This window comes from Magnolia sinica, chromosome 5 (genome assembly GCF_029962835.1).
Source record: "Magnolia sinica isolate HGM2019 chromosome 5, MsV1, whole genome shotgun sequence".
In the NCBI taxonomy this organism is placed as follows: domain Eukaryota; kingdom Viridiplantae; phylum Streptophyta; class Magnoliopsida; order Magnoliales; family Magnoliaceae; genus Magnolia; species Magnolia sinica.
The window spans coordinates 22,922,501-22,949,399 of NC_080577.1; the positions used below are offsets into that span (position 1 = coordinate 22,922,501).

General features: G+C 39.1%; 1 protein-coding gene and 1 non-coding gene across 3 annotated transcripts in view; both read left to right on the plus strand.

Annotated features, from left to right (window-relative positions):
- LOC131245749 (protein MIS12 homolog) overlaps positions 1–26,688 on the plus strand; it is a 36,520-nt gene extending 9,832 nt beyond the window's left edge. For both annotated transcript variants that reach the window (XM_058245423.1, XM_058245424.1), the window contains 4 exons: positions 21,374–21,466; positions 21,560–21,698; positions 26,136–26,270; positions 26,361–26,688. In XM_058245423.1, coding sequence (XP_058101406.1) covers positions 21,374–21,466; positions 21,560–21,698; positions 26,136–26,270; positions 26,361–26,422 — 429 coding nt within the window. In that variant the 3' untranslated portion in view covers positions 26,423–26,688. The remainder of the gene's footprint in view (positions 1–21,373; positions 21,467–21,559; positions 21,699–26,135; positions 26,271–26,360) is intronic.
- On the plus strand, positions 17,725–17,831 carry LOC131247663 (small nucleolar RNA R71). Its single transcript, XR_009171938.1, has one exon. It is a non-coding gene; the product is annotated as a small nucleolar RNA R71 (small nucleolar RNA).
- Positions 26,689–26,899: the final 211 nt, after the last annotated feature.

Here is a 26,899-nt window from a genome sequence, read left to right on the forward strand (position 1 = left end):
TACATGTGCCTTACAACTCATTTTATTGATAGAGACTGGAAATTGCATAAAAGAATTTTAAACTTTTGTGTGATTTCTAGTTATAAATGTGAGGAAATTGGTCGAGCGGTGGAGGCATGTTTGATGGAATAGGGTATAGAAAAACTATGCACACTTACTGTGGATAATGTAAGTTCCAATGATGTTGCTATTTCATAATTGAAGATAAAGATGTCTAAGAAGAGTGACACCTTCATTTTAGGTGGCGAATTCTTTTACATGAGGTGTTGTGCACATATTCTTAATTTAATTGTGAAAGATGGGTTAATTGAATTAAAAAATTCACCAACTTGAATTCGTGGGGTAGTGAGGTATGTTAGGAGTTATCCACAAAGAGAACAACGCTTTAAGGCATGTGTAAAGAAAGATACGATAACATATAAAAGTTATTTATGCCTAGATATTCAAACTATGTGGAACTCCACATATCTCATGCTAGATGCTATGGCAAAGTTTCAAAAAGCATTTGAGATATTAGAAGAGGAAGATCCACATTTCACCATAGAACTTCATGATGAACCTCCTACCACTAGTGATTGGGATAATGCTCGGATTTTTACAAAATTTTTGCAGAAATTCTATGTTGCCGCTGTTCGCATGTCTGGTTCTTTCTATGTCACTTCTAATTCGTATTTTTAAAAAGTTTGTGGCATTGAAAGTTTCTTATCCGAATGGTCAATCAGTTATGATTCTACTTTAAATACCATGGCTAAGAAAATGAATATTAAATTTGAAAAGTATTGGAGAAATATTGAAAAAGTGAATATGATGTTATTGATTGTTATTGTGTTGGATTCCTGTTATAAATTGAAATATGCGAAGTTTTGTTATTCTGAAGTTTACGAACCTGCCATGGTGATTGAGGTCACTAAGAAGATAAGAGAGGCATTCAATTGTATTTATGGTGAGTATCAAAAGCTTCAGTCAGTTGATTCTTCTGCAAGTCAAACCGTTAATGATATGAATGTTGACCAATCAAGCATTAGTACAAGTGATCAATTAATTTCTCTCAAATCAAAGCTTCAAAAACATTTGGAAGAAGAGCAGAGTAATGGAGGCAAGTCAAAAGTGGACAAATATTTGAAGGAATCTTGTGAAATGAATGATCCAAACTTTGAAATTTTGAGTTGTGGAAGGTGAATAGTTCAAAGTATAGAGCTCTTTCCCAAGTTGCAGGGGATATTTTAGCCATTCATGTATCTACCGTTGCTTCTGAATCCGCTTTTAATTCTGAATGTCGTGTTCTAGATCAATTTCGTAGTTCTCTTACCCCTAAGCTTGTGGAATGCTTAATTTGTGCACAAGATTGGTTACGTGCTTCATCTCTCCCAATTGAAGTTGAAGAAAATATGGCTGAAATTAAAGCTCTTAAATCAAGTAAATATTAATTTGATCAATTTGATTTTGTCATATAATTTACTTTTAAGTATTGAATTCTTCTTGATTTTAATAAATTATTATATTTTTGCAGCCCTAACTTCTATTTGAGGACTTTCATATCAAGTTTACGTTTTGCAACATCCTGCTAGTCTGCTGCGGGGTATATTATCATGCTTAATTGGACTTGTCTTAAAGCTATTTTATGAGTTTACAATATATTTTAGTTGTCTATTTGACTCATGACTTCTGGTTTACAATGTACCCTTTGATTGTTGCCGTAAATGCATTTTTGGACACCTTATACAATATCTAGATGTTTTATTAGATGGATCACAACACGAATGGACATGGGCTAGATTAAAAAAAAACATGCAATTGGGCTGGATTATAAAAAGCCTAGAACCGATCCGGAATTGAACTGGTTATAACGGTCCGGTTTCGGTTCGGTTCTAGGGTGCTAACGGTCTGGTTTCGGTTCCAATTCTCCTAGAACCGTTAGGAACGGTTCAGTTCCGGTTTCACCCCAAAACTGGACCGAATGGACCCGTGTGCACCCCTAATTTGAACAATGGGCTTTCTAAATGGAGCTTTGAAATGGGCTTGAACAATGAGCATTCTAAATGGGGAATGAAACTCCAAGGCGAGGGATCAATCAATCCATGAAAGGCAAATAAGGAGCCTCGCCAAGGAATTTCCCACATCCCTACCTTCAAATTGCCCAATGGTTCCATAAGAAAAGAAAGAAAGTGCATATCTTGCTTGAAAATGGGTGGAGCAAAGCATGCTCCAATAAATGAGAAGAGGAGGTCCTTAACGCTCTTCTGGCATGATCCATCTATACGGCTTAGAAGGCCCATTGTTCAAGCCCATTTAGAAAGCCCATTGTTTAAGCCCACTTCAAAGGCCAATTTAGAGAGCGCATTGTTCAAGCCCATTTCAAAGCTCCATTTAGAAAGCCCATTGTTCAAACTAGGGGTGCACACGAGTCGATTCGGTCCGGTTCTGGGGTGAAACCAGAACTGAACACCCAACGAGGTTTGGGCGAATGGCCTTCATCGTAGGTTTGCTCCCTATAGGTGTGTGTTTGATTCCCCTCCTTGGCTTTACCCGATACACATGGTTGTGGGTGATTGCGTGTATTCGCAGGGATTAGTCTCACTTCAAAAGAGGTGGTGACACCCTGTGTCTTTAAAAAAAAGAAAAGAAACTGGAACCTAACCGTTCCTAACGGTTCTAGGAGAATCAGAACTGGAACCGGACCGTTAGCACCCTAGAACCAAACCGAAACCGGACCGTTAAAACCGGTTCAGTTCCACGGTTTTGGGCTTTTAATAATCCAGCCCAAATGCATGTTTTTTTTTTTTTTTTTTTAAATAAAATAAAATCTAGCCCATGTCCATTCGTGTTGTGATCCATCTGATGAATCGTCTAGATATTGTATAGGGTGTGTAAATGCATTTACGGAAACAATCAAAGGGTGCATTGTAAACCATAAGTCATGAGTCAAATAGACAACTAAAATATATTGTAAACTCATAAAATAGCTTTAAGACAAGTCCAATTAAGCATGATAATATACCCCGTAGCAGATTAGCAGGATGTTGCAAAATGTAAACTCGATATGAAAGTCCTCAAATAGAAGTTAGGGCTGCGAAAATATAATAATTTATTAAAATCAAGAAGAACTCAATACCTAAAAGTAAATTATATGACAAAATCAAATTAATCAAATGAATATTTACCTAATTCAAGAGCTTCAATTTCAACCATATTTTCTTTAACTTCAATTGGGAGAGGTGAAACACATAACTAATCTTATGCACAAATTAAGCATTCCACAGGCTTAGGGGTAAGAGAACTACGAAATTGATCTAGAACCCGACCTCCAATACTAAAAGTGGATTCAGAAGCAATAGTAAATACATGAATGGCTAAAATATCCCTTGCAACTTGAGAAGGAAATGTATACTTTGAACTATTTACCTTCCACCAACTCAAACTTTCAAAGTTTGGATCATCTTTTTTACAAGATTCTTCTAAATATTTGTCCACTTCTGACTTGCCTCAATTACTCTCTTCTTCTTTCAAATGTTTTTGAAACTTCGATTTGAGAGAAATTAATTGCTCACTTGTACTAATACTTGATTGGTCAACATTTATGTCATTAACGGTTTTACTTGAAGAGGAATCAACTGACTAAAGCTTTTGATACTCATCATAAATATGATTGAATGCCTCTTTTATCTTCATAGTGAGCTCAATCACCATGGCAAGTTCGTAAACTTCAGAATAACAAAACTTCGCATATTTCAATTTATAATGGGAATCCAACACAACAACAATCAATAATATTATATTCACTTTTTCAATATTTCTCCAATACTTTTCAAATTTAATCATCATTTTCTTAGCCATGGTATTTAAAGTAGAATCCTAACTGGTTGACCATTCGGATAAGAAACTTTCAATGCCACAAACTTCTTAAAAATACGAATTAGAAGTGACATAGAAAGAACTAGACATGCGAACAGCGACATCATAGAATTTCTGTAAAAATTTTGTAAAAATCGGAGCATCATCCCAATCACTAGTGGTAGGAGGTCCATCATGAAGTTCTATAGTGAAATGCGATCTTCCTCTTCTAATATCTCAAATGCTTTTTGAAACTTTGTCGTAGCATCTAGCATGAGATATGTGGAGTTCCACCTAGTTTGAATATCTAGGCATAAATAACTTTTATATGTTATCCTATCTTTCTTTACACATGCCTTGAAGCATTGTTCTCTTTGTGGATAACTCCTAATATACCTCATTGCTCCACGAATTCGAGTTAGTGAATTTTTTAATTCAATTAACCCATCTTTCACAATTAAATTAAGAATATGTGCACAACACCTCATGTGAAAGAATTCGCCGCCTAAAATGAAGGTGTCACTCTTCTTAGACATCTTTATCTTTAAATACGAAATTACAACATCATTGGAGCTTGCATTATCCACAGTAAGCGTGCATAGTTTCTCTATACCCTATTCCATCAAACATGCCTCCACCGCTCGACCAATTTCCTCACATTTATGACTAGAAATCACACAAAAGTTTAAAATTCTTTTACACAATTTCCAGTGTCTATCAATAAAATGAGCTGTAAGGCACATGTAAGAAAGGTTCTGGACTGAGGTCCATGAATCTGTAGTGAGATAAATTCTTTAATTTGAGTTCACTAACAAATCCTTCAATTTTTTTTTTCTCACTCACATACAATACTATACAATCCCTTGCCATTATAGTACCTGACATTATTTTGAAATTAGGTTGCATCACGTTACAAAAGTAACGAAAACCTTCATGCTCAACAAACTTAAAAGGCAACTCATCTATATCATTTTTGCAAGTGCTTCTCTACATATATCTTGGTCAAATTTCCAAACGCCAAGAGTACTACCACCATCTTCTAATATTGATTGCATTGACAAAAGTCTTTGTTTCTTGTCTTTATTGTGGGAAATCTTGGGACACTTTGAGATATGTTTTCTCAAAGAGCTAGTCCCATTCTCACTCGACCATGCATAGGCTGAATTACAATAGTTACATTTAACACCTTTCACTTTTCCATTCCCTTCATTTACAATTTTGGTAAAATGATCCCAAACGTCAGATTTACGACCCTTTTCTTTAGGAAGACATACCTTTGTATGAAAGGGAGAATTAGTAATAGTGAGCTCCTGATAATTATTTGTCTCTCCAGTGCTTGACATCTAATAAGAAACCCAAAAACAATAAAATAATTAACAAAAATCAATAAAACACCCAACATTCAATAAAATATTTACAAAAAATCAACAAAATTGATTATTAGTAATTACTATCATAGAGAATGATGATGAAGCTGTTGTTGAAATTCACAATGAGATGATAGAGAGATAGAAAGAAGTCAATGGCGGTAAGGGGGTTGGCGGTGGCTGGCCAGTGTGGAAAAAAAAGATCGAGAGAGAGAGATATGCCAATGGCGAATGGTGAGAGAGAGAGAACCATCGAACCATGGAAGAGAGCAACCATCCAGGATCACATGATGACCCACCAATTATCAAGCAGAAATGAACCTCTTGATGGCCCAACAAGGATTTGGGGTGGATTGTGGAAAGTTCTCGTCATAAGATGCAAGATTTGCAATTCCAAAAAAAAAAAAAAAAAATCTGGAAAATGCATGCACGGATGAGGGTGGGGCACTCTTCTTATCACACCCCACTCCGAAAAAAAAAATAAAATGGGGCCAAATGGGTCTCCGATTTGAGAAAAATGGAGGGATAAAATCCATTGGTGAGAAGGAAAATTTGTCCAGCAAGCTTAAGGTGCTAAAATTTCGGGATAACCATCCCAAAGTCCTTAAAATTTTTTTTTTTTTTCCTTCCCCCTTTAAAGAGAGATCCATGCCAATGAGAAAGATGAGATCAAGTTCCATAGGCATGGGTACCTAAAAACCACCAAGCAATGGAAATATTGTGCAAGTGAAAAGTAACCACCTGAAAAAAAGGGATGAGGAAGATGGGAAGTAAGGAAGAAAGAATTGAAAGAAGGAAGATGCGAAAAGAGAAACAAAGGAGAGCTTGGAGGAGACAACAATGTTGTCCTTGGAGCATGGGACGAGGAAGAAATATAGGGAGGAGGAGGCCGACTTCGAACCAGCGCACGTTGCAAACCAGCGGACACTAGGATGAAGGGCGGTAATCCAATTACCGCCAGCGGTAGTTGGACTACCGCCCCTTACCATAATGACAACTCTGTAGCACCTGTTCCCCTTGAAGTGATGTAAGATGTGAATTTGACTGGAGAAAAGTTGAGGACAGGCGGGCAAAGAGGGGAAAAGGAGGAGAATGGTATTTTCATGGGATTTTAAGGATTATCTCGAGAAAATGGAAAATCTTGTGTTAATTTTGAAGAATCTCATGAGAAATTGGGAATCTATGATAAATTAGAGAGAATAAAAAAACAAAAAAAAAGAGGATGAAAATGAGAAGGAATTCAAATATGTGTGTGTGTGTGTGTGTGTGTGGAGGGGGGGGGGGAGAGAGAGAGAGAGAGAGAGAGAGAGAGAAAACTCAAAGAAAAAGAGAATAAATCCAAGGAAAATGGAAAAATTGAAAAAAAAAACATACCAATGAAATCCAATCTCGCTCACAGCCACGGGATGGCAAGACAACAGATCGGATCATCTCAGAAAAGCAAAAATATGTATCCTCAGCGGAGCCAATCTCGATCGTAACCGTTAGAGTGCGAAACGACGGATCGGATCCTTTTCAGGAAGAAAAAAATTCACAAAAATACATTTCTCAATAAAACCGATGTTTTGTATAGTTCCAATAAAACCAGATCAGTCAGAAGTCTCATGGAACCCCAAGTGGAGGCAACATGATCATCTGGACTTACTCTAAAAAAAATCTTTGTAATAAAAACCCTACGAATCATTGGATCTACATGTAGGGGCATTTTTAAAGAAAAAATTCCAAAAAATCATTCCCAATAAAAATGGCCTTGATCATCCCCATTATCTCTAGTGGAGAAAGGCCAGACTTATTTCAAATTCCAAAAAAATTGAAGGCCATAATAAAAACCGAACAATAACGCCCTTCAACGAGATTGGACGGATCTTTTAGATGACATAAGAAAACTTTCCAAAAACCGTTGCAATAAAATCCCCAGGGAGTGTAGCCCCTCATATCGTATAGTTGAAAAAAGTAAAAAATTTCAAAAAAAAAAATAACGCTCAGCATCCAAGGCACTAGGAGGTTTTCTATACCTTTCATTGGCATCCAACGCAATAGCAAAAATAAGATTCAACATCTTCCGGTTTCCCCAGGAGTTGTCGAATCCGTATGCGATACGAGCATGGTTAGCCTGGATTTCAATTAGGATAGTCGTGTAACGATGAAGTGCATTGCAAGTGATGGTGAACTCGACCCAACCCTGGTCAGAATAACCATTTCAAAAGAGTGGGAAAGATCAATTGTAATCAATGTATCAAAATCAAAATACTGCATGGAAAAAAATGTCACCTGCACATACCTAGTTGGGGATGCTTGGTAAGTTTGATCGAGTCCAAGTCAGCATAGTGAGTTCCTAGTAAGGCCTTAGAAAGCGCCGGGCAGCTAATCACTTTGACGATTAAATGGAACAAGTACTTCTAGGGTGATCACGTAGCAAAGGAACATCACAGATCCAGACAGTAGGGGTGATGCATGACATGAAATTTAGATATGATATGCAAGATTTGAGATTTAAGATCACATAGTTCATAAATAATTACACAAATTCCACATCCCACACAAAAGTCCAAATATTCAATTAAGGGGAATCTATGTGGGTCCAGGCCTACACACGTTAGGGCTGGATCAATAAAAATTATGAACCAAACAATAATCAAAGGGAAATAGAAATCATCCACACATGCATGACAATCAATCCTTAATCGAAGGAATTCACCAATTTCAAATCAAGGAACCCTAGGGTGAGAAAAGAGATAGAAATTGGGGATCTAGGGCAATTTAGGGTAAGGGTTTATAAAATTAGGGATGAAAAGAGGAAAACAAGGAAAAACCTGTCCCAGAAATAGCTCCCGCGTGCAGACGGTGCCCCGGGGCTGACGCACCTGCGCAGATGGGCTGGCCGCACGTGCGATGAAGGCCTGCCTTCCCAAATCGGATTCTTGGCCCTGGTTGGCTAGGCTGGGGTTGCAAAACCTCCAAATCTCACGTCGATCCGGGTTGTGGTCTCGGTGTGGTGCTCCGTTGAAGTTTCAGCCCTCCTGCAGGGTTAGATTCTGAAAACTGGCTGTGGAGGGATGAACAACTGCAAAACAAATGGATTGGGCGCGAAGATGGTCGTGGGAAGGATGAAATAAGATGGAGGGGCAGATGGGGATAAACGTGGCTTCGCACCACGGTAGTTAACCCTTCGAAAAGGGAGGGCTTCGCAACCACTTTAATTTTTCCACAACTCAGAAACTTAGAGAGCAGAAAAATCACGCAAGAATTTTTATTCAACTTCAATAGATCCAAAGAACTACAAGGGGTGCCTATTTATAAGGAAAATCCTATACCCCTAAACTCCCGCCATGTGTGCAACTTCTTACTTGGCGATGAAGTAAACTAAAATAAAAACAAAACAAAGAAAGCCAAAGCGTTTATGATGTTCTAAATAATAATAATAAGCAAAACCTAAAATATGAAATCAATCCGACTAGTGGGCCATGTTTATGAGATCCCATGATAGGCTTTTCTTGACTATCGCGCCCACTCTTTTAAATCAAAACTTCGTCTTCTAGTTAGGAGGCCCTCCCTGGACGTCGTCATCGAGCAGATCGACGGTGTGGCCCTCCATCTTTGTACGTACGTGCGTAGGGTGGGTGGTGTGTGTGCACGTGTGGGCATGCGTGTGCACGATGTCCTCATCAAGGAGGATCCCTGCAAGGTTGCGAAGCGCTGGGGCACTACTTTTCAGATTTACCCTTCGATGCTATTAATGACCTGATGCGAAAGGGTTGTGATTCGTGGCCTGTAATACCGCAGAAAGTGTACGGACAATCACAACGTTTTCCTTCAAACCCTCGTGTTATGTGCAAGTTATCTCTTTTCCAGATAGTAAGCTGACAATGATACTATGACAGGCAACATGTCTAGACCATAATCTTTTTTGTTCAGAGGGGTGGGGTGTCCACTCGCTTTGGCATTCGGTTGCACGCAACTTTTGCTAAAGAGGGGCATCTATAGACATCCCACCTAGGCCAGCAACTTTATGAAGCATGGATGATCCTTAGGAACTAAACCTAAAACCTTACACCCTACCTAAAACCTTAGCCGTTTTTAAGCCTAAAGCCAAACCTTAGCCAAACCCAAGCCACATTACTCAAGCCATTACCCAAGCCGAGCCAAACCCAAGCCATTTCAGAGCCAAATCTCCAAACCCCGGGCCTTTAGCCATCTTCAGGCCCGGATAAGCCCTCTGGCTAAACCGCGAAAGTAAACAGAAGGAAGCGGTAATCTGATTACCGCCCCCTCTCGACAAATGTGCCCGGAGCCATAATTGTTGTTCCCCTGGAGGACAACTATCCTGGGACCCACTTAACCCTTAGAATTCTCACTATTTACCATTTTACCAAGCCTTTTAACCCATAAGGAAGTGCCATGTGGCATATCCCTTCCATCCACCAATCCTAGGCTGCCACATCATCATTTACCCTTCATAGTTCCTAAAATTACCTAACTACCATCCCAATGGGCTATAAATACCCTCCTCTCTTCATTTCACAAATAACTAATAACCAAGCAAGCCCCACCAAGAGAGAGAGAGAGAGAGAGAGAGAGAGAGAGAGAGAGAGAGAGAGCATGAATCTTCAAGCTCCCATACTTTTCAGCCCCTTCTAGCCTCCTCTAGCCATCTCTTAGCCTCCAATCCTACTTAAGATCAACCATTCCCAACATAATGCACCCAAACATGCAAGCCATTTCAAGTGTAAGCAAAAGATTACACTATCATAACTACCTTTCATACTTCATCAGTCGCATCATTGCTTCCCTTCTCAACCCCCCTGCTTCTCCAAGTTACCATCGATTGCATGCTCTGTGACCTGTCGGAACTCTAGACCTTGTCACATCAGAAACTCATGGTAACGTAGTCCTCTTGCATAACATTTCAGTGTAATCACATCTCCTATTAACCTCCTTTCTCCTCTAGACATTCTCTGGACGTATGCTCCGTGCCTTGCCTGAATTTCAGACCCTGCTACATAAAAAATCTGAGTCTGTCTAGTCTCATTTCAACGCTTTACATCCTATCATCTTATCCTCCAAGATCAACTTACCACACGAAGTAGAGATTGTACACCTGTACGGGCAGAGAGGGTGCCTAACACATTCCCTCTTTGCAACTGAGGTCCCTTACTCGGAATCCCAGGTCGCAGATTAGGAGTCAACTAAAAGTAAGAGGATCTCCGGGTTCACTAGGTTTTACAGATTTCGCAGGTTTTAGCCGACGGTGGGATTTTGAGCTAATTGGCTAGTGGCTACTCCAAGTCTATTGGATCACCAATCCAAATCAGCCCCTATAGCCTCAAACCAAAGATAAATTCGCGTGGACGCCGGTTTCCAGTGTTCACAGTGTGATGGGTCAATCAAAGTGAGCCCACACTCATCTACATTTGGGTTTATAGTCAAATTCGAAGGGTAAGGTCAAATTTGAAGAAAGAAATTATGCGTGAAGGTTGTTGATGGTACAAATCGAAAAAAAGGTACACGAGTGAAAGCCAGAAAGCAGGTAATGATGTAGTTGATTCTGTTCATGGATATATACATCCTTCTACTTGTGTGATGTCCAATTCAGTTGAAGGTTTTCTCTAGTGTGTATTCAAAGTTCTTTCCTTTTGTCAAGTTGGACACCAATAATGAATCAATGAATAGCATCATGTCTCCATCTGAGTCGATGTCTCTCCAAATTACATCTATTAAAACTGAATGGAATAAACTATCTACAATGGGCTTTATCTGTAGAGGTTTTTCTGATAGGAAAACGAAAGGTGAAATATTTGAAGTCACCCAAACCCGATGAGACTGCGACGTACTATGATGATTGGGTAGCAGACGATGCCCAAATTAGTGCATTATTGTGGGAATAGTATGGAGCCAAGTGTGAGCGTCATCTTCTTCAAGTCTGCCAAAAAGTTTAGGATATCTTGAAGGGGATGTGTACGGGTGGAAAAAACTTCACTCGTATTTATGAGCTTCTACATAACATACTTTCATTTCAACAATGAGATAACGAGTGTGGGAGAGTACTATTCTGCCCTATGGGGCATGTGGAAAAAATTGAATGTGTATTAGCTAATGTCAACAGACATTGAGACTGTGAAGGTAAAGGGGGGAATTTCGTGTCAGTAAATTCCTTTACGGCCTCTGACCTGAGTTCGGACCCCTGAGAGCTCATATTATTGGAAGAGGCAAGATCTCATCAGTTAGAGGCTTTCGCCAGAGTTCAACATACAACTGTATAACCACACATGGTTCCTCATCATCTGATTGGTCTACATTTATTTCTTCATTTGGCAGATGTGATGGGGGGAGCCGAGGATGTCGTGGTTGTAGAGGTCATGTTGCAAGTAGGAATAGTTGGGGTGGTTAAGGCATAGATTCTAGTGGTGGTGATGGCTGTCATTGTGGTAATCGACATTGCATGCATTGTGGCCTTAACAATCACACAATTGATACAAGTTGGCCGTTGGGATCTCGTGGGAACAACCAACATAGGTAAATCAAGTCTATTTATTTGATGATGGTTCTGAAGGGTATGCGTATAAGTCTGCTACTCCTCTATATCTAAGGAAGAATATGCCAAGCTTTTACGAGATCACTCCACCCATGCCTCTTCCTCTATATCTACTTTGTCCCAATACTGTACAACTTGTTTTACTTCTTTTGAGAGTGTCCCTTAAATTATTGATTTTGGTGCTTCCAATCACATGACTGGTAAGCATACTATGTTGTCACCGTTAGCCCAGTCCTCATCCATCTCTTCTGTGACACTAGTTGATGGTACACCAACTCATGTATATAGTGCGGGCACTGCCTACTTCAGATCTCATTATCTTCAGTTTTGTATATTCGTAAGTTTCCTTTAAGCTTATTATCTATCAGTAAACTAACCAAAGCCCTAAATTGTTTGTTTGTCAAATTCTATCATTCCTGAGATGAGTTTCAGGATCTAAAGACATGGAGGATGGTTGGTGGTGGACATGAATTAAATGAACTTCATGACCTTGTTCATGGAATAGCTAGGACTGGAGCTGCATTACAGATCAACGTCTCTCCTTATCAGTGGCATTTCAGGCTTGGTCACCCATCTTTAAATAGTTTGAAGAGTCTTGTCCCGTCTTTGTCGCATGTGCCTAGGCTAGGGTGTGAAGCTTATGAGTTAAGCAAGCATTGTCGAGCATTTTTTTTTTTTTAATCACATGAGGATAAATTAAGTGATAAACATTTCACTTGATATATTCATATATTTGGGGTCTTGTTCATGTTTCTAGTTTATCTAATTTTATATACTTTGTTATCTTTATGGATGATTGCTCTAGAATGATTTGGTTACATTTAATGAAAGAACGCTTTGGTGTATTTATGTGTTTTAAAGAATTTCATATGCAAATACAAATTCATTTTGATGCTGAAGTGTGTATTCTAAAATTTGACAAAATATGACAATGCTAAGGAATATGCATCGAACTATTTTCGTTCCTATCTTTTATCCCACGATATCATTTATTAAACATCATGTTGAAACACACTACAACAATGTGGAGTTGTAGAGCGTAAAAATCATCATTTTGCCTGAGGTTGCTAGGGCATTGTTGTTCCAAAAGGTTTTTGGAGTAATGAGGTTTTGATTGCATGTTATCTCATAAACTGGTTGCCTTCATCAGTCTTAAGCGGCAAAATTCATTTTTTTGTCATATATCCCTACATAAACTGTTTAAAAATCTTCCTAAAGTTTTAAAATATATATGCTTTGTACATCAATTTGACCGTTTTTTACAATAAATTTGAACATAAGGTTGTAAAGTATGTTTTTTTGGGTTACTCTTATACTCATCTGGGTTACAAGTGTTATAATTCAGTCACTCATAGACGGTATGTGTCAGCTATTATCACTTTATTATTATTATTATTATTTTTAAAAATTTAAATACTCCATATTTTTTTGAGGGAGGAAGATCGTTATAACTTGTAGAAGTTTCCATCACTCTTCCTATAATGCCAGACACGACTTCATTCGCACAGCGAGTTCCTATGCAACGTTCAGATCCGCAACCCCTGTAGGTCTACTCCAGACGTTCCAAGAGAGGTGATGAAGTGCATTTCAATGTGTCCTCTATTAATCCTGCCACCCCATTTGAAGATTATTCTTTTGGGTTTTCACTAGTACTGCCTAATTATAGTGATTTGCCCATTGCTTTCCTTAAGGGTATACGCTTGCACCCAACATCTTTTTTCTAATTTCGTTTCCCTTGATGGCCTATCTCCTTGTTTTTGGCAATTTGTTGTCTTTATCCTCTGTGTTTGTTTCCCACTCTTTCTAGGAGGCTCTTAACAGTGATGGGTAGAAGTGAACTATAGAAGAAGAGATGGCTGCACTTCAGCGAAATCAAACGTGGACTTTAGCTGAGATAGCTATATGAAAACCTGCCATAGGGTGCAGATGGGTATATACCATCAAGTACAATCCCAATGGCTCAGTGGATTGTTTAAAGGCTTGACTGGTTGCGATGGGGTACAATTAGACTTTAGGGGTTGACTACTATTAGACATTTTCTCTTGTGGTCAAGCTTTATTTTGTACGTGTGGTGATCTCTATTACTGCAAATTTAGATCGACCTCTGTACCAATTTGATGTGAAGAACACTTTTCTTTACGTGGATATGCTTGAAGAGGTGTATATGGAGCAACTGCCCGACTTTGTTGCTCAGGGGGAGTCAGATAAAGAAACCAATTTATGGTTTAAAATAATCTACTCATGATTGGTTTGACAAATTTAGTAAGGTAGTGCTTCAATTTGGAATGAAACATAGTCAGGCAGGTCATTTGGTTTTTGTTCGATAGGGCTAGACAAGCATCATTGCGTTAGTTGTAGTTGTGGATGATATCATTGTTACTAGCAGTGATAGTACATGTATTTCTGAGTTAAAGTTCTTGCAATAATACTTCTGCACAAAAGATTTAGGTGACCTTTGATACTTTCTAGGTATTGAGGTAGCAAGGTAGAAGGTGGGAATTAAGTTATCGCGGTGGAAGTATGTGATGGATTTGCTAGAAGAGATAGGTTTGTTGGGGACTTAGCTAGTTGAAACTCGCATCGATGCTAATTTAAAATTGAGCATAGATGAAGATGAATTATTTGATGATCTAGGGAGATTATTAGATAGTTGGCAAATTGATTTATTTAACGATTTCACGACCAGACATCTCTTCTCTAGTTAGTGTAGTTAGTCAGTTTATGCAGACCATGCTTTGCATGCTTAGATATTTAAAGGGAACTCTTGGTCATTGAAATTCTTTATAAGAGAAATGTTCACACCCCAAGTGCAGGGTTGTGATGTAGTAATAAACTCGGTAAGACCGAGGTCGAATCCACAGGGACTGAAACCTGTACGTTATCTGAAAATAACCAGATCTAGAACTAGGCTAAGATGAAATCTAAACCAATTGTGATTTGAGGAATAATGGTGAAATATTAATCTAAACTTAAAGAATTCAGAGAAAGGGAACTAGGGATTCAGAGGATCCACTTGTAGAGATCAGGGAGATCTTATGCCTGCTTCATGGATATTATACTGAACTTACTTGATATAGTTTTCAAGAGATGAAAGGTATAAGAATTAGGTATGATTCCATCACAAATCCATGCCTAAGAGACAAGGTAAACAACAGAACTTAGACCAATCCATAACCAACTAAAAGATGTATGAGTGTTAGGAAGGATTCCATCATCCAACCATGTCTATGAGACGATGGCGAACAACAGGGTTTCCGAACATCAAAATAAAAGGAAAGGAATTATTCAAGCCATCACAGATCTACTGTAATTTAAATCCCAACAAACCATTAATGACTAAAAGAATTTCTTAAATCAAAACAGAGTCAATCAGTTCAGTTTAAATCAAACCTGTAGAAGCTCCCATCACGCCACAAGCTTCACCTCTTAGCCCTAGCTAAGAGATTTAGCCTAACATAATCATAGGAAGAAGAAGAAAAATAAAGAAAAAATACATAAAAATTCCAAACACTTCTCTCTCCGCCTCTCTTTCTCTATCTGACGTCCCCTGTTCAAGCACACCCTCTTCTCCACGTTTGGAACTCTTTTTGTAGCTTTTGGAGTGGTGGAACTTTTACAGGTTTGATTTAAACTGAACTGATTGACTCTGTTTTGATTTAAGAAATTCTTTTAGTCATTAATGGTTTGTTGTGATTTAAATTACAGTAGATCTGTGATGGCTTGAATAATTCCTTTTCTTTTATTTTGATGTTCGGAAACCTTGTTGTTCGCCATCGTCTCATAGACATGGTTGGATGATGGAATCCTTCCTAACACTCATACATCTTTTAGTTGGTTATGGATTGGTCTAAGTTTTGTTGTTTACCTTGTCTCTTAGGCATGGATTTGTGATGAAATCATACCTAATTCTTATACCTTTCATCTCTTGAAAACTATATCAAGTAAGTTCAGTATAATATCCATGAAGCAGGCATAAGATCTCCCTGATCTCTACAAGTGGATCCTCTGAATCCCTAGTTCCCTTTCTCCGAATTCTTTAAGTTTAGATTAATATTTCACCATTATTCCTCAAATCACAATTGGTTTAGATTTCATCTTAGCCTAGTTCTAGATCTGGTTATTTTTAGAGAACGTACAGGTTTCAGTCCCTGTGGATTCGACATCGGTCTTACCGAGTTTATTACTACATCACAACCCTGCACTTGGGGTAACTCTTCAAATTGTGGCCTCCACTGGTTAATTTCAAGTACCGGTACCGCATCAACCATGGCACACGTCTCCCTAATTATGTCATCATCAAACTCATGGGAGTGGGCCAGGCACGTCTCTAGAGGATCAGAGGATAAGGTAAGGGGTGTCCTGTCATCCACGAAAGTATCGATCATGTTAATATCGTAGATATCGTCATCTTCCTCTATCCGTCTGGCCGTGTTGAAAAAGATATTCATTTCTAATGTCATATTCCCGAAAGACATACTCATGACACCATTCCTGCAATTGATAATTGCGTTTGAAGTGGCAAGGAATGGGCGACCAAGAATGACGGGAATCTGAGTGCTTGTGTTACCGATGGGTTCGTTATCCAGGATGATGAAATCAACTGGGTAGTAAAATCGATCAACCTGGACCAACACATCCTCAATTATCCCTCTTGGTATATGAACAGAGCCATCAGTAAGTTGTAGTGTGGTTAAGGTGGGTTTTAATTCACCTAAGCGCAGCTGTTTATATACCGAGTAGGGGATAAGATTAACGCTCGCTCCTAAGTCAAGAAATGCGTGATCAATTCGATGGTCCCCAATTACACATGATATGGTTGGGCTACCGGGGTCTTTGAATTTTTGCGGCATATCTTGCTTTAGGATGGCACTCACTTTCTCAGTCAGGAAGATTTTCTTTTGAATATTTTGCCGTCTTTTGGTTGTACATAAGTCTTTCAGGAATTTGGCATATGAAGGTATTTGTTTCACGGCATCAAGTAGTGGAATGTTGACCTTCACTTGTTTCAACACCTCTAGAATATCTTGAGAGTTAGAGAGCGATTTTGGTGCAACCAACCGTTGGGGAAATGGAGCAACCGGCTTTCCTTGAGGTTCCGGTTCTAACTCTGGTGGGGCATGGCTAGATCCATCTTCTTTATCCACTTCCGGGTCCTTAGGCTTTTCAGCCCTAACCGGAATGGTTTTGTCAATGATCTTTCCACTCCTAAGAGTGGTGATGGATTTAGCTTGCTCCATCTGATTTGAAGAGCTTGGGTCGCTAACTTCATATTGTGGTTTAGGATTGGGAAGAGGTTGAGCTGGGAAGCTCCCCTTGTTCCCAATCGTATTTTCAGCCTTAAGTCATTGTATTGCTTTTGTTAGGTCTTGGAAGGCCTGTAGCATACCCTGATTGAAAAGCTCTTGCTTTTGAAAATGTTTCAGAACCGAATCCTCTTGAGGTTTCTCTTGAGTTGGATTTTGATTTAGGTAACCTTGAGGTGTAGCGGTTTGTCCATTCCTCCAACCGAAGTTTGGATGATTTCTCCAGCCAGGATTGTATGTGTTAGAGGTGGGCCCATTGAAAGGTCTTTGGTAATTGCTTACAGCATTGGATTACTCATTTAATACCTCTTGAAAGGCAGAGATAGTTGGACAGTTTTCAGTAGTATGAATGTTGCAACCACAGATGCTACAAACAATTTCCTTAGCCTTATCCTTCTTAAATTCCATGGCCTCGAGTTTCCTAGTGAGATTAGCTACCTTAGCATTAATATTATCGTCTTCTCTCAGGAGATACATTCCACCCCTTTCCTTGGAATGAGTCGGCCTAGACATATTACTAGGTCTAGGGGAGATGTCCCATGATTGGGTGTTCTCAGCAAGTTTATCAAAGTAATCCCACACTTCATCGACTCCTTTATTCATAAACTCCCCATTACACATCGTCTCGACTAATTAGCGCATGGGAGATGTCAGTCCATCATAGAAAAAGTTCGTGATGCGCCACATTTCAAAACCATGTTGTGGGCATGTACTGACAAGATCCTTGAACCGCTCCCAACATTGGAAGAATGTTTCATCTTCCCTTTGGGCGAAGTTCATGATCGACTTTCTCAGGGTGTTCGTCTTATGGTATGGGAAAAACTTCTTAATGAACTCCCTTGTCATGTCATTCTATCTGCCAATTGATCGAGGACGTAGTGAATGTAACCACGTCTTGGCTTTCTCTTTCAAAGAAAAGGGAAAGAGTTTCAATCTGACCGTGTCATCAGACACGTTAGGAAAGTATAAGGTAGCTATGATCTCGTCAAATTCTTTTAAATGTAAGTAAGGATTCTCTGACTCAAGCCCATGAAATTTAGGGAGGAGTTGGATCACCCCTGGCTTGATATCCATGCGTCCTGCATTCTCAGGAAAAACCATGCATGAGGGCGTACTCACCCCCGCCGGTTGTAAGTAATCTCGTAAGGTACGAGGCGGGGGTGCTTGATGCACCTCATTCTCATCCTGGAGATCTTCTTCCCTAGGTTGGGGTAGAAGAGGTTGATTTCCAGCCATATCCTCAATTAACTCAGGGGATTTCGAGCGGTGTCTAGTCCTACGATGGACAGTTAACCCCTCAACTAATCCTCCTTCAGTCAAGAGACGTCGAGTGTTGTCACGAGCCCACTTGGGCATGAAACACTCGCAGCCCTCAATCAAATTCTAAACCTAATCCTAAGAAGGGAAATAAAAATCTAAAAAGAGAAAGAGGGTTGGAAGGAAGTTACCAAATTGGAGTCCCTAAATTGAAACCTGCAAAATAGAACAAAACAAGTTAGTTTATAAGAATAACAAGCCTATAAAATTCCAAAGAAGAGAAATATAGAAATAAAAAGAAACAAGGAAGAATTCCTAAATTAGAAAGTAGAAATTTAGAAAGAGCGTACCGAATTAGAAATTTCTAATAAGCCTACAAAACAAGAAAGTTAGTTTCTAAACAGAAAGTCTTCAAATAGAAAATTTCTAAAAGAAAAATAGGAAACAAAATTAGATTCTAAAAGAGTTAGAATTAGAAACTTACTAAAAAGGAATCCTAATCTAGAAATAGTAAGGAAGAGAGAAATTACCAATTTAGAAACCTATCTCAGAATCCTACAAAATAAGAAAGTTGGGTTAGTTTCTAAAAAAAAGGGAAACTATCTAAAAATAGAAAGTTATTTAAATAGAAAATTTCTAAAAATTAAAGAAAAACCTGAAATTAGAAAATTCTAAAATAAATCTTAAAAATCAGAAAAGTCCTAATCTTAAACTAATCCTAAAACCAGTTAACTTCAGGAAACGTAGCCGTCAATCCCCGGCAACAGTGCCAAAAACTTGTTCACAATTTTTGCTCAAGGCCAAGAAAATGCTGATTAGGAAACCTAATCTCCCACCCCCAAACTGATGAAGTGCCTCGATCGTCTAACCTCAAGCCACCGAAGCTTGACCTGTCAGTTGGGGCACTTCCATAGTGATCCGAGGGCTGAAATTTGATATGTACGGTTAATTTATGGCCCTCAGGCCATGTATGAAGTTTTGAGCCAATCAGATGGCGAGAACTATGTGGTCTTGCATTTTTCACCAATTTCGGGCCTCTTTAACGTGAATGACTTGATTTCCTCAGATCCCTGGCATGTAAATTCTTCAGTCTTGGTTCTTTGGAGTGCGTCCCTTGCTTTGGTAACTTCAGAGTGTCAAATCCACACTTCTAGCACCCCTTTTCAGTCCATGCTGGTAAATACACTCTGCATCACAAACACGATTAAATCGGGCCATTAAACGGTATCATGCTTGTAAATCCATGCAATAACTGGGTCTGATATGCAATATTTGACCCTCAACAAGAAATGGACATCTTAGAGTAGAAGGGTTTTCTGATGCATATTGGGCTGGCTCTCTTTTTAAGAGGAGATTGACCACATGTTATTTTATGTCTGTAGGAGGAAATCTAGTTACATGGAAAAGAAAGAAGCAAAATGTTGTCGCTTGGTCTAGCGCAAAAGCAGAGTATAGGGCTATGACCTATGCAACATGTGAACTTATTTGACCAAAGACATTAATGTGTGAGCACGAGTTTTTGGTGGATGCTCCTATTAGATTGTGTTGTGCTAATCATGCATCATCTCACACCGCCAACAATCAAGCCTATTACAAAAAGAACCAAAGAAATTGAGTCAACTGTCACTTCATTAAGGAGAAGGCCGCTAACAAGGAAATATGCACACCGCTTGTTAAGTCCCAAGATCAAGTGGCCGACATGTTTACGAAGGCTTTAAGTTGGGCTCCTTTGGACGTATTCTTTGTCAAGCCGGGTATTCATGATATTATGCTCCAGCTTGAGGGGGAGTGTTGATGCATCATGAGTCATGACCACACGTGTGGGCCAACCTGGTCACACGTGCGGTCCTTACATGTTTGTGTTTATGTTGGGCCTATGTCATATGTTTGGGCTATAGTCTTTAGGCCCAGAAGTCATTGTTATTTTATCTTTTAGTCAAATGTGTATAATTGTAATTTTCTTATATTAAGTAATTGCCCTAATTATAATAAAAAAGATGTGGGGACGTGTGGAGCATTCTAAGCTCTCTCATCTTCTATTCCTTTTCCTCTCGCTTTTCTTCTTCTTGTTTCTCCGTCATTTACTACAGTTTGTAAATTTTAATAGAGACCAAAAGATGTTTACCAATTGGTATATACATCCAAAAGTTACTCTAGTTGCACTTGTGGGTCCATAGCCCAACCACTTCAGCACATAATCTATTTGGATTTTTGGGCCCCAGAGTCCAATCTGATGTCTTTCTGGGCTGAAAAAGACAGTTGTATAATGTGGGGTCCACTTTGGACCTCCTGTGGAACACACCTTTGATGTGCTGCCTGGTCTGCCTGGATGCGTCTGCAACTGTCCTAGTCGGAGACATTCTATGCATTTGATTCTTGCTTCATTTCCCGCATTTGTTCATCATTATAAGAGTAGAAGATATAAACTGCAACTACAATTCACTCATTTCTGATCCATATGAGATGATTGTCATTTTTAAAAGATGGATTCCTGTGCACAGGCAGCATGATGGCTCAATAAGAAAAATCTAAAATGCTTTCTCACTTTTTTAGCATTTTTGAGTATCTACATCTTTCCAACCATGTATTTATCATATATGTTCTCCATTACACTTTTTTACCCCTTGGGGATCTGATCGTCATCAATCTGACAAACTTGCCAATTTGGATGGGGATGCATATCACACCATTTTGGTGCCCTTTTTGGTTTTTACTGTATCTATCCAAAGTCTATGTTCGCGGTTCTGCCTCTGTTTCATGGAGAATGCAGTCCTGTATTTGGATAAGAAGGACCAAACTAAAAAGAACTATTCATGCAAGTGAAAATCTACTTGTCACCACTCAATTAATCTACATCAGCTCATTGATGCGCATGTGATAACCATCTATGAATTTGCTTATTTTTTTATTTTCTGGACATTGGTGATTGAGAATCTCGAGAAAATATACATGTTATTTGCTATAGTTCTCACACATTCTTTGCATATCAATGTTAAATGAAAGTTATCTGTACTTCCATTAGACATTTGTCTTTTAATGTAAACAAGTTATATCCTCTCTCTAACCCCCCCTCTCTCTATCAGGACTCATCTGGTAACAGTTTACTGCTTGAAGATGTGCTCTCCGATGCAGAGCTTGATGCTCAATTAGACTCCTTGAGAGAAAAGCTTGTTGTGGTAAGCACCCTGTAGCTTATCTTGCATTGCATCCTCTGCAATTGGTCTTTTTTCGAAGGTGGTTGTCTTTGAGATGCTTGCTGGCTGCCTTAGGTTGGAAGGGAATCTGCTGAGCTGCACAGAGAGCTTCATGCATTGCAAAAGCAGTCTATCTTAAGCAGCAGTTGTGCCAGGTCTGTCGCTGAGGCACTAGAACCATTCAAGCAGAACTCCACGCATGACATGTTCAAGGGTATGTCTGTTAACCATTAATTATTCTTTTATTAACACAATATCTGTTTGTCCAAGACCAGCTCATTAGTCTATTGCTGTTAATTATAATTACTTGATTAAAATTTCCATGATCTTTTGACAACATTTTCAGATGTTATTAAAACAATGAAAAGTGCCTCATGTTCATGATAACCTTTCATGTAAGATGTATTAGTAATTTAATATAGGTATCGTATGAGGCTCACTAGGGCCACATGTGTAGAGCCTGTCTATCCACATGTATCAATATGGCACTCGTGTGCAAGATCTTAGTTTTCCTTCAGGTGGGGCACATTGATTAGATCTTCTGTTTCAAAGTTCAGTCTGTTTCATTCCTCAGGTCGGTCATCTAACTTTTTGCACAGTGGCTAAGGAGTGGAATGTTCTAGTTTTGAGGCAGATCTAATCAGTGTGGCCCACAGGGTGGAAAGTTTGGATCTCCTTCACCTGTGCAATATCGACACTTATGCTTGCATGTTGGATGGGCAGGACTCGAAAGACATGTGGCCTTACAAATCACAGTGTTGCATTATGTATGTTGTAAACCCTGGAAATTGGGAATGATTTTGCTTTTCAATGGAACCAATCTACATTCACTTGGGGTGGCTTGAGAAATGAGGAGTAGTGGGGCTTCCGTTTCCCCTCTTCTTTCTTCTACTGCAAATCAGGAAACTTCTAACACACAACCTTCAGCCATGAATGAAACATGTCTTTTCTCAAATGTTGGTATGCAGTGGTGGGTCGGGTAGTAATTAAATCCCATGAATTCCGGTCTGCATCTCCTTGCCATGAACCTGAAATTATTTATGTATTAATCCTTCTAGTTACCTGAAGGAGATGTGGGATAGTTTCTGATGCTATAACCATATCTATATTCCCCCCAAATGCCACTTTCTGGAGCTGAGTAATACAAACTACCATTTGGTCGGATCCCACTGAATGGGATAACTTGGGCTTTAAATTCTTTTCCATGGACGGCATTCTGAAATTCTTATGACATCCATTTGTAATTGTCCTTAGGTATGTATGACTAATTATTTCCACGAGAAATTTAACCTTCATACTCGAGTTCTTGGAGCCATGAGAAATACAAGCAGGAATCTTAGATAGCCCGCACTGAAGTACCTCTCATAGTATGTTCTAATGTACCATCCCTTGTGCTAACCCACCTCAGTACTTTACTAGGGCACTTTCCTAGGTTAGGTCTCAACAACCACCTCCATAAGAGAACATTTTGCAATGGAATTCTCTTATTATGTACGAGGTTTCACATGCTCGGGCCAAAATCTGCACAGTACCATTCATGTTATGTGCAAATTTTGCCCATATTTCAATGATCTAAATGTTGATATTATGGGCCCCACTGTTGATGGCCGATGCACCAAAAATCTCCCAGATGGAAAGATCCTAATCCTTCAATAGGTGGCTGAAAATGGACTGTTAAGAAAAAGAATGCTGCAATGCATATTGAATGCAGAAAAGTTGAAATTTTCTGTGGGCAAGACCTTCAAAGCTGGGGGATTTTTGCGCACGGGTTATTCATGGCAAGGTCCATAGTATCAATGGTTTGGATCACTGAATCATGTGCCGTACTTGTACAAATTTTGAACCTGGACAGTACTGTGCAAACTTCTGTCCTGAGAATGGTAGAATACCTCAATATGTATTCAAGTATGAATTGGAGAAATTAGGCTGAATGTGTTATATGAACAAAGGTTTGCATTTCAAAGATGAGGAGATGTTGCAATGGATGTTTGAAATACTAGGGAGGAGAGATTAAGAAGGATATCCTTCAAAGCAATATGAGACTAATTCCAATTGGAGACAATTATATAGTGGATTGAGGTGCTTTTGCCATGTGGTTATAAAATCGGTGATGGCGTTTGCAACGATGGGAACTTTGATTAAGGCTGAAGGGCCTGAAAGGACTTTGGGTGGAGATTTAAGGGATATTGCATTTTTCACTTATCAAAGATAGGCCTTAGGAATTTTGGTGAAACAATATCCATCAAATAGCTGGGATGAGGTGATTATGACAACGGCGATGTATTCAAGGGGCTTTACTTTGTTAATGTAATTCCCAGGGCACGACATGCAAAAGACCACCTTAAGACAAAGAGGCCCTTTGAAACTATATCGACTTTGTCTATAAGTTTCACGAGGAGCTGCATGACCCTTGGCCTGAGGGTAACCATAGTATTATACTCTTGTTTTTGTTCTTACAACTATGGCCAATGATTCAGTGATCAAGATCATTAGTCACTTGGGAGCCACCATGGGTGGACCATGCCCCAAGAATCTTGCAGATTGGAAAATTCTAGCCACCAAACTTGAACCTTCTTGTAGGATGTTGCTGCATTTCTCTTTTTAACCATCTATTTGCAAGTCATGAATTTAAAGGTTAGAGATTTTCGAAGCATGGTCCATACGCAATGGGACCCAATAGACAATCAGTCTTGACCACTGTATCATGGACCAGTTGTACCAATTGAATACCCTCTATACCGTGCATATCCTTGGGTTGAGAATCCCCGCAATTTCTGTAAATTCATTACCACACTTGTGGGAAGCAAATGCATGCAATGAAAACAATGGTTTCAGCTATTTCCTTAGGTTTAATGTAAACCTAAATGAATGAGGAAGGACATCTAACAGATATGAGGTTGCTCTCTTCTCCATAAACTCATACATCAACCAATTATGGTGGCTTCTTCAGTGAATGATTCAGGTCATATAGCACACATTATTTATGTGTCTAGGAAATGGTCGCCACTGAGGCTCCTTGGGGTTGTTTTACAATTTTGCCGAAGTTGTTTTCCTGAAGGGGTGCACTCCAGTTGTACCATTACTACTGCAGACTTACAATGCTACCTGGCAGATGTGGTGCCCAAGTGATGCGTTCGCTCGATCCAATGTCTATCAAATGCGTCACCTTAGAAAATCCCATAGGATCCAAAACTAAGCCCAATACAAAAAATTAAGGTGGGCCACTGAAAAAAGGGAACGAGCTGGGAGGAAACACTGCCCTTTGAATTTCACAGGGACTTATCTGAGTCTCAAAACAGCCTGAATTTTGGCCTTATCCTTCGTGTGGACTGGATGAAAGCTCTGAACAACCTTGATTATATATATAACATTTTGGATCCCCATGCTAATCAACGAGCTCTCAATATGTTCTCGGTTCTGTGGCCCATTTAATTTTTGGTCGGGTGAGTTTTGGGCTCTGGGATTTTCTGTGGTGACCAGTGTTGTCATATGCAATCGCATAAGCCCTTATACACCCTAATATGATCACACATGCCATTTTGGACCAACGGACCGCATATGCTATGGTGGCATATGTGGTTATCATACTGTTGGGGCTTTCGTGGTCGCATGGAGAAGTATACGACTGTATAAGCCATAATTATGCGGTTATGCCATCTTGTACATAGTATGCAATGGCATAAACTCCTAACGGTTAGTTTTTTTACTGTTGAGACTTATTTTTTACTTCATTTTCTCTCACTTTTTGCCTCTTTATTTATTTATTTATTTTTTACACACCCACCCACTCACACCACATGGGCACTCCCTGGTGTGTGTTGAAATAGAGCCTGTCTACTACTGAGCCATGGAGCCGGACACTTTTTGCCTATAGATAGGCATTCCCACCCCCCTATCTCTCTCTCTCTCTCTCTCTCTCTCTCTCTCTCTCTCTCTCTCTCTCTATTACGCTCATTCTCTCTTAAAATGACATCAATAAAATTTATACATTGTATTTTCACATTTTTTAATATATGTATTCATTTTAGTTAGTTGTCTTATTATAGTCTAATAAAGCTATATAAAAAAAATCTTATACTTGTAGTCTTTTTTCGTAATTTTTCGCATGTGCGTGTATTAATTTTTCCTTGAATTTTCTGTGATGTGCCATCACATAAGTGCACAACCCCCTTGAATCACCACTGGATCGCTCATGCCATTTGACAACATTGGAAGTGACGCATCCTATGGACAATTTGGATTCCATGAAGACATCACTAGGTCCCACATCTGCCTGGTAGATGGTTTCTGTACCACCGGAGTGCACCCCTTTCCTAAAAATGTTGAAATATCCAGCGCATGCTATCACATGCACCAATCATTTGCTAAGTACTCATCATCACGCAGGGTCCATGACCCACTCCAGTCGTGCGCATGGCCGCATGCCTAATCATTGCCCAATTGTAAATAGAGAGTGGTGGCGAGTCATATAGTGCATTGTTGGGTGTACAAACTGTAGTCTGGATAGCTTTTTCCTTTCATTTTTGAGAAAAGATTTTGCATGTAAATTCCTAGCATACTGATGCACATTCAACTATCCACGATATTTATTTATTTATTTTTATTTTTTTGAAAAGAATCTAATCAACTCAAGAAAGTTCACATGACACAGAAATGCTAAGAACTGCATCTGAACTACGCGCAAAAATGGAGATAATGAAGGCCAAGAGAAGGGAAGAGATGGAGCGCATTAGAATTGAGAGGATTTACAATCCGGACAAGAGTCAATCTATGATGTATAGCAATGGTAATTTCTACATCAAAACCTACTCTTTACCATATTGATTTAAAAAAAAATTAAGTGGGGAGATCTATAATTCTCTACCTTGTCCTGTAGGCCTCTCTGCTAGTTTGGAGGATCTTCAGGAATTTGCAGATGATATGACAAAAAAGATGTGAACATGGACGTTGCACTGCATTTTGGTGCATCAGGCAAAGTCTCAAGAATGGTTTGGAAGTACTGTTATGCCATCGCATTAATTCGAATAACCGTATCTTCACATAACAGAAGTTGGTGTCACCACGTTTAAACGCCTGGCAATACAAGTATAGCATCTCAGCTGACTGATCTGATATGAATCTAGATTTTGTCACCAATACTATCATGTTAACAGCTTTAAGGAATGTCTGTATCAGTGTGATGCCACTGCTTGAAATTTAAGCTTCATCTTGTCTGTGTTTATGTTTGTGCGCATTTGAAATGGTGAAACTATTGTTGCCATTTAAAACGGCCTTGCCTGTTTGGATTGCCAATTACATTAGTGATGTAGTGTAAAAGCTCCATCATTACGATTTTACCACAATTGTTTAAACACCTGATTCAGCAGTCCAATGCATATATATTAGGAGACAAATAAGGATTTTGTAATAATTACA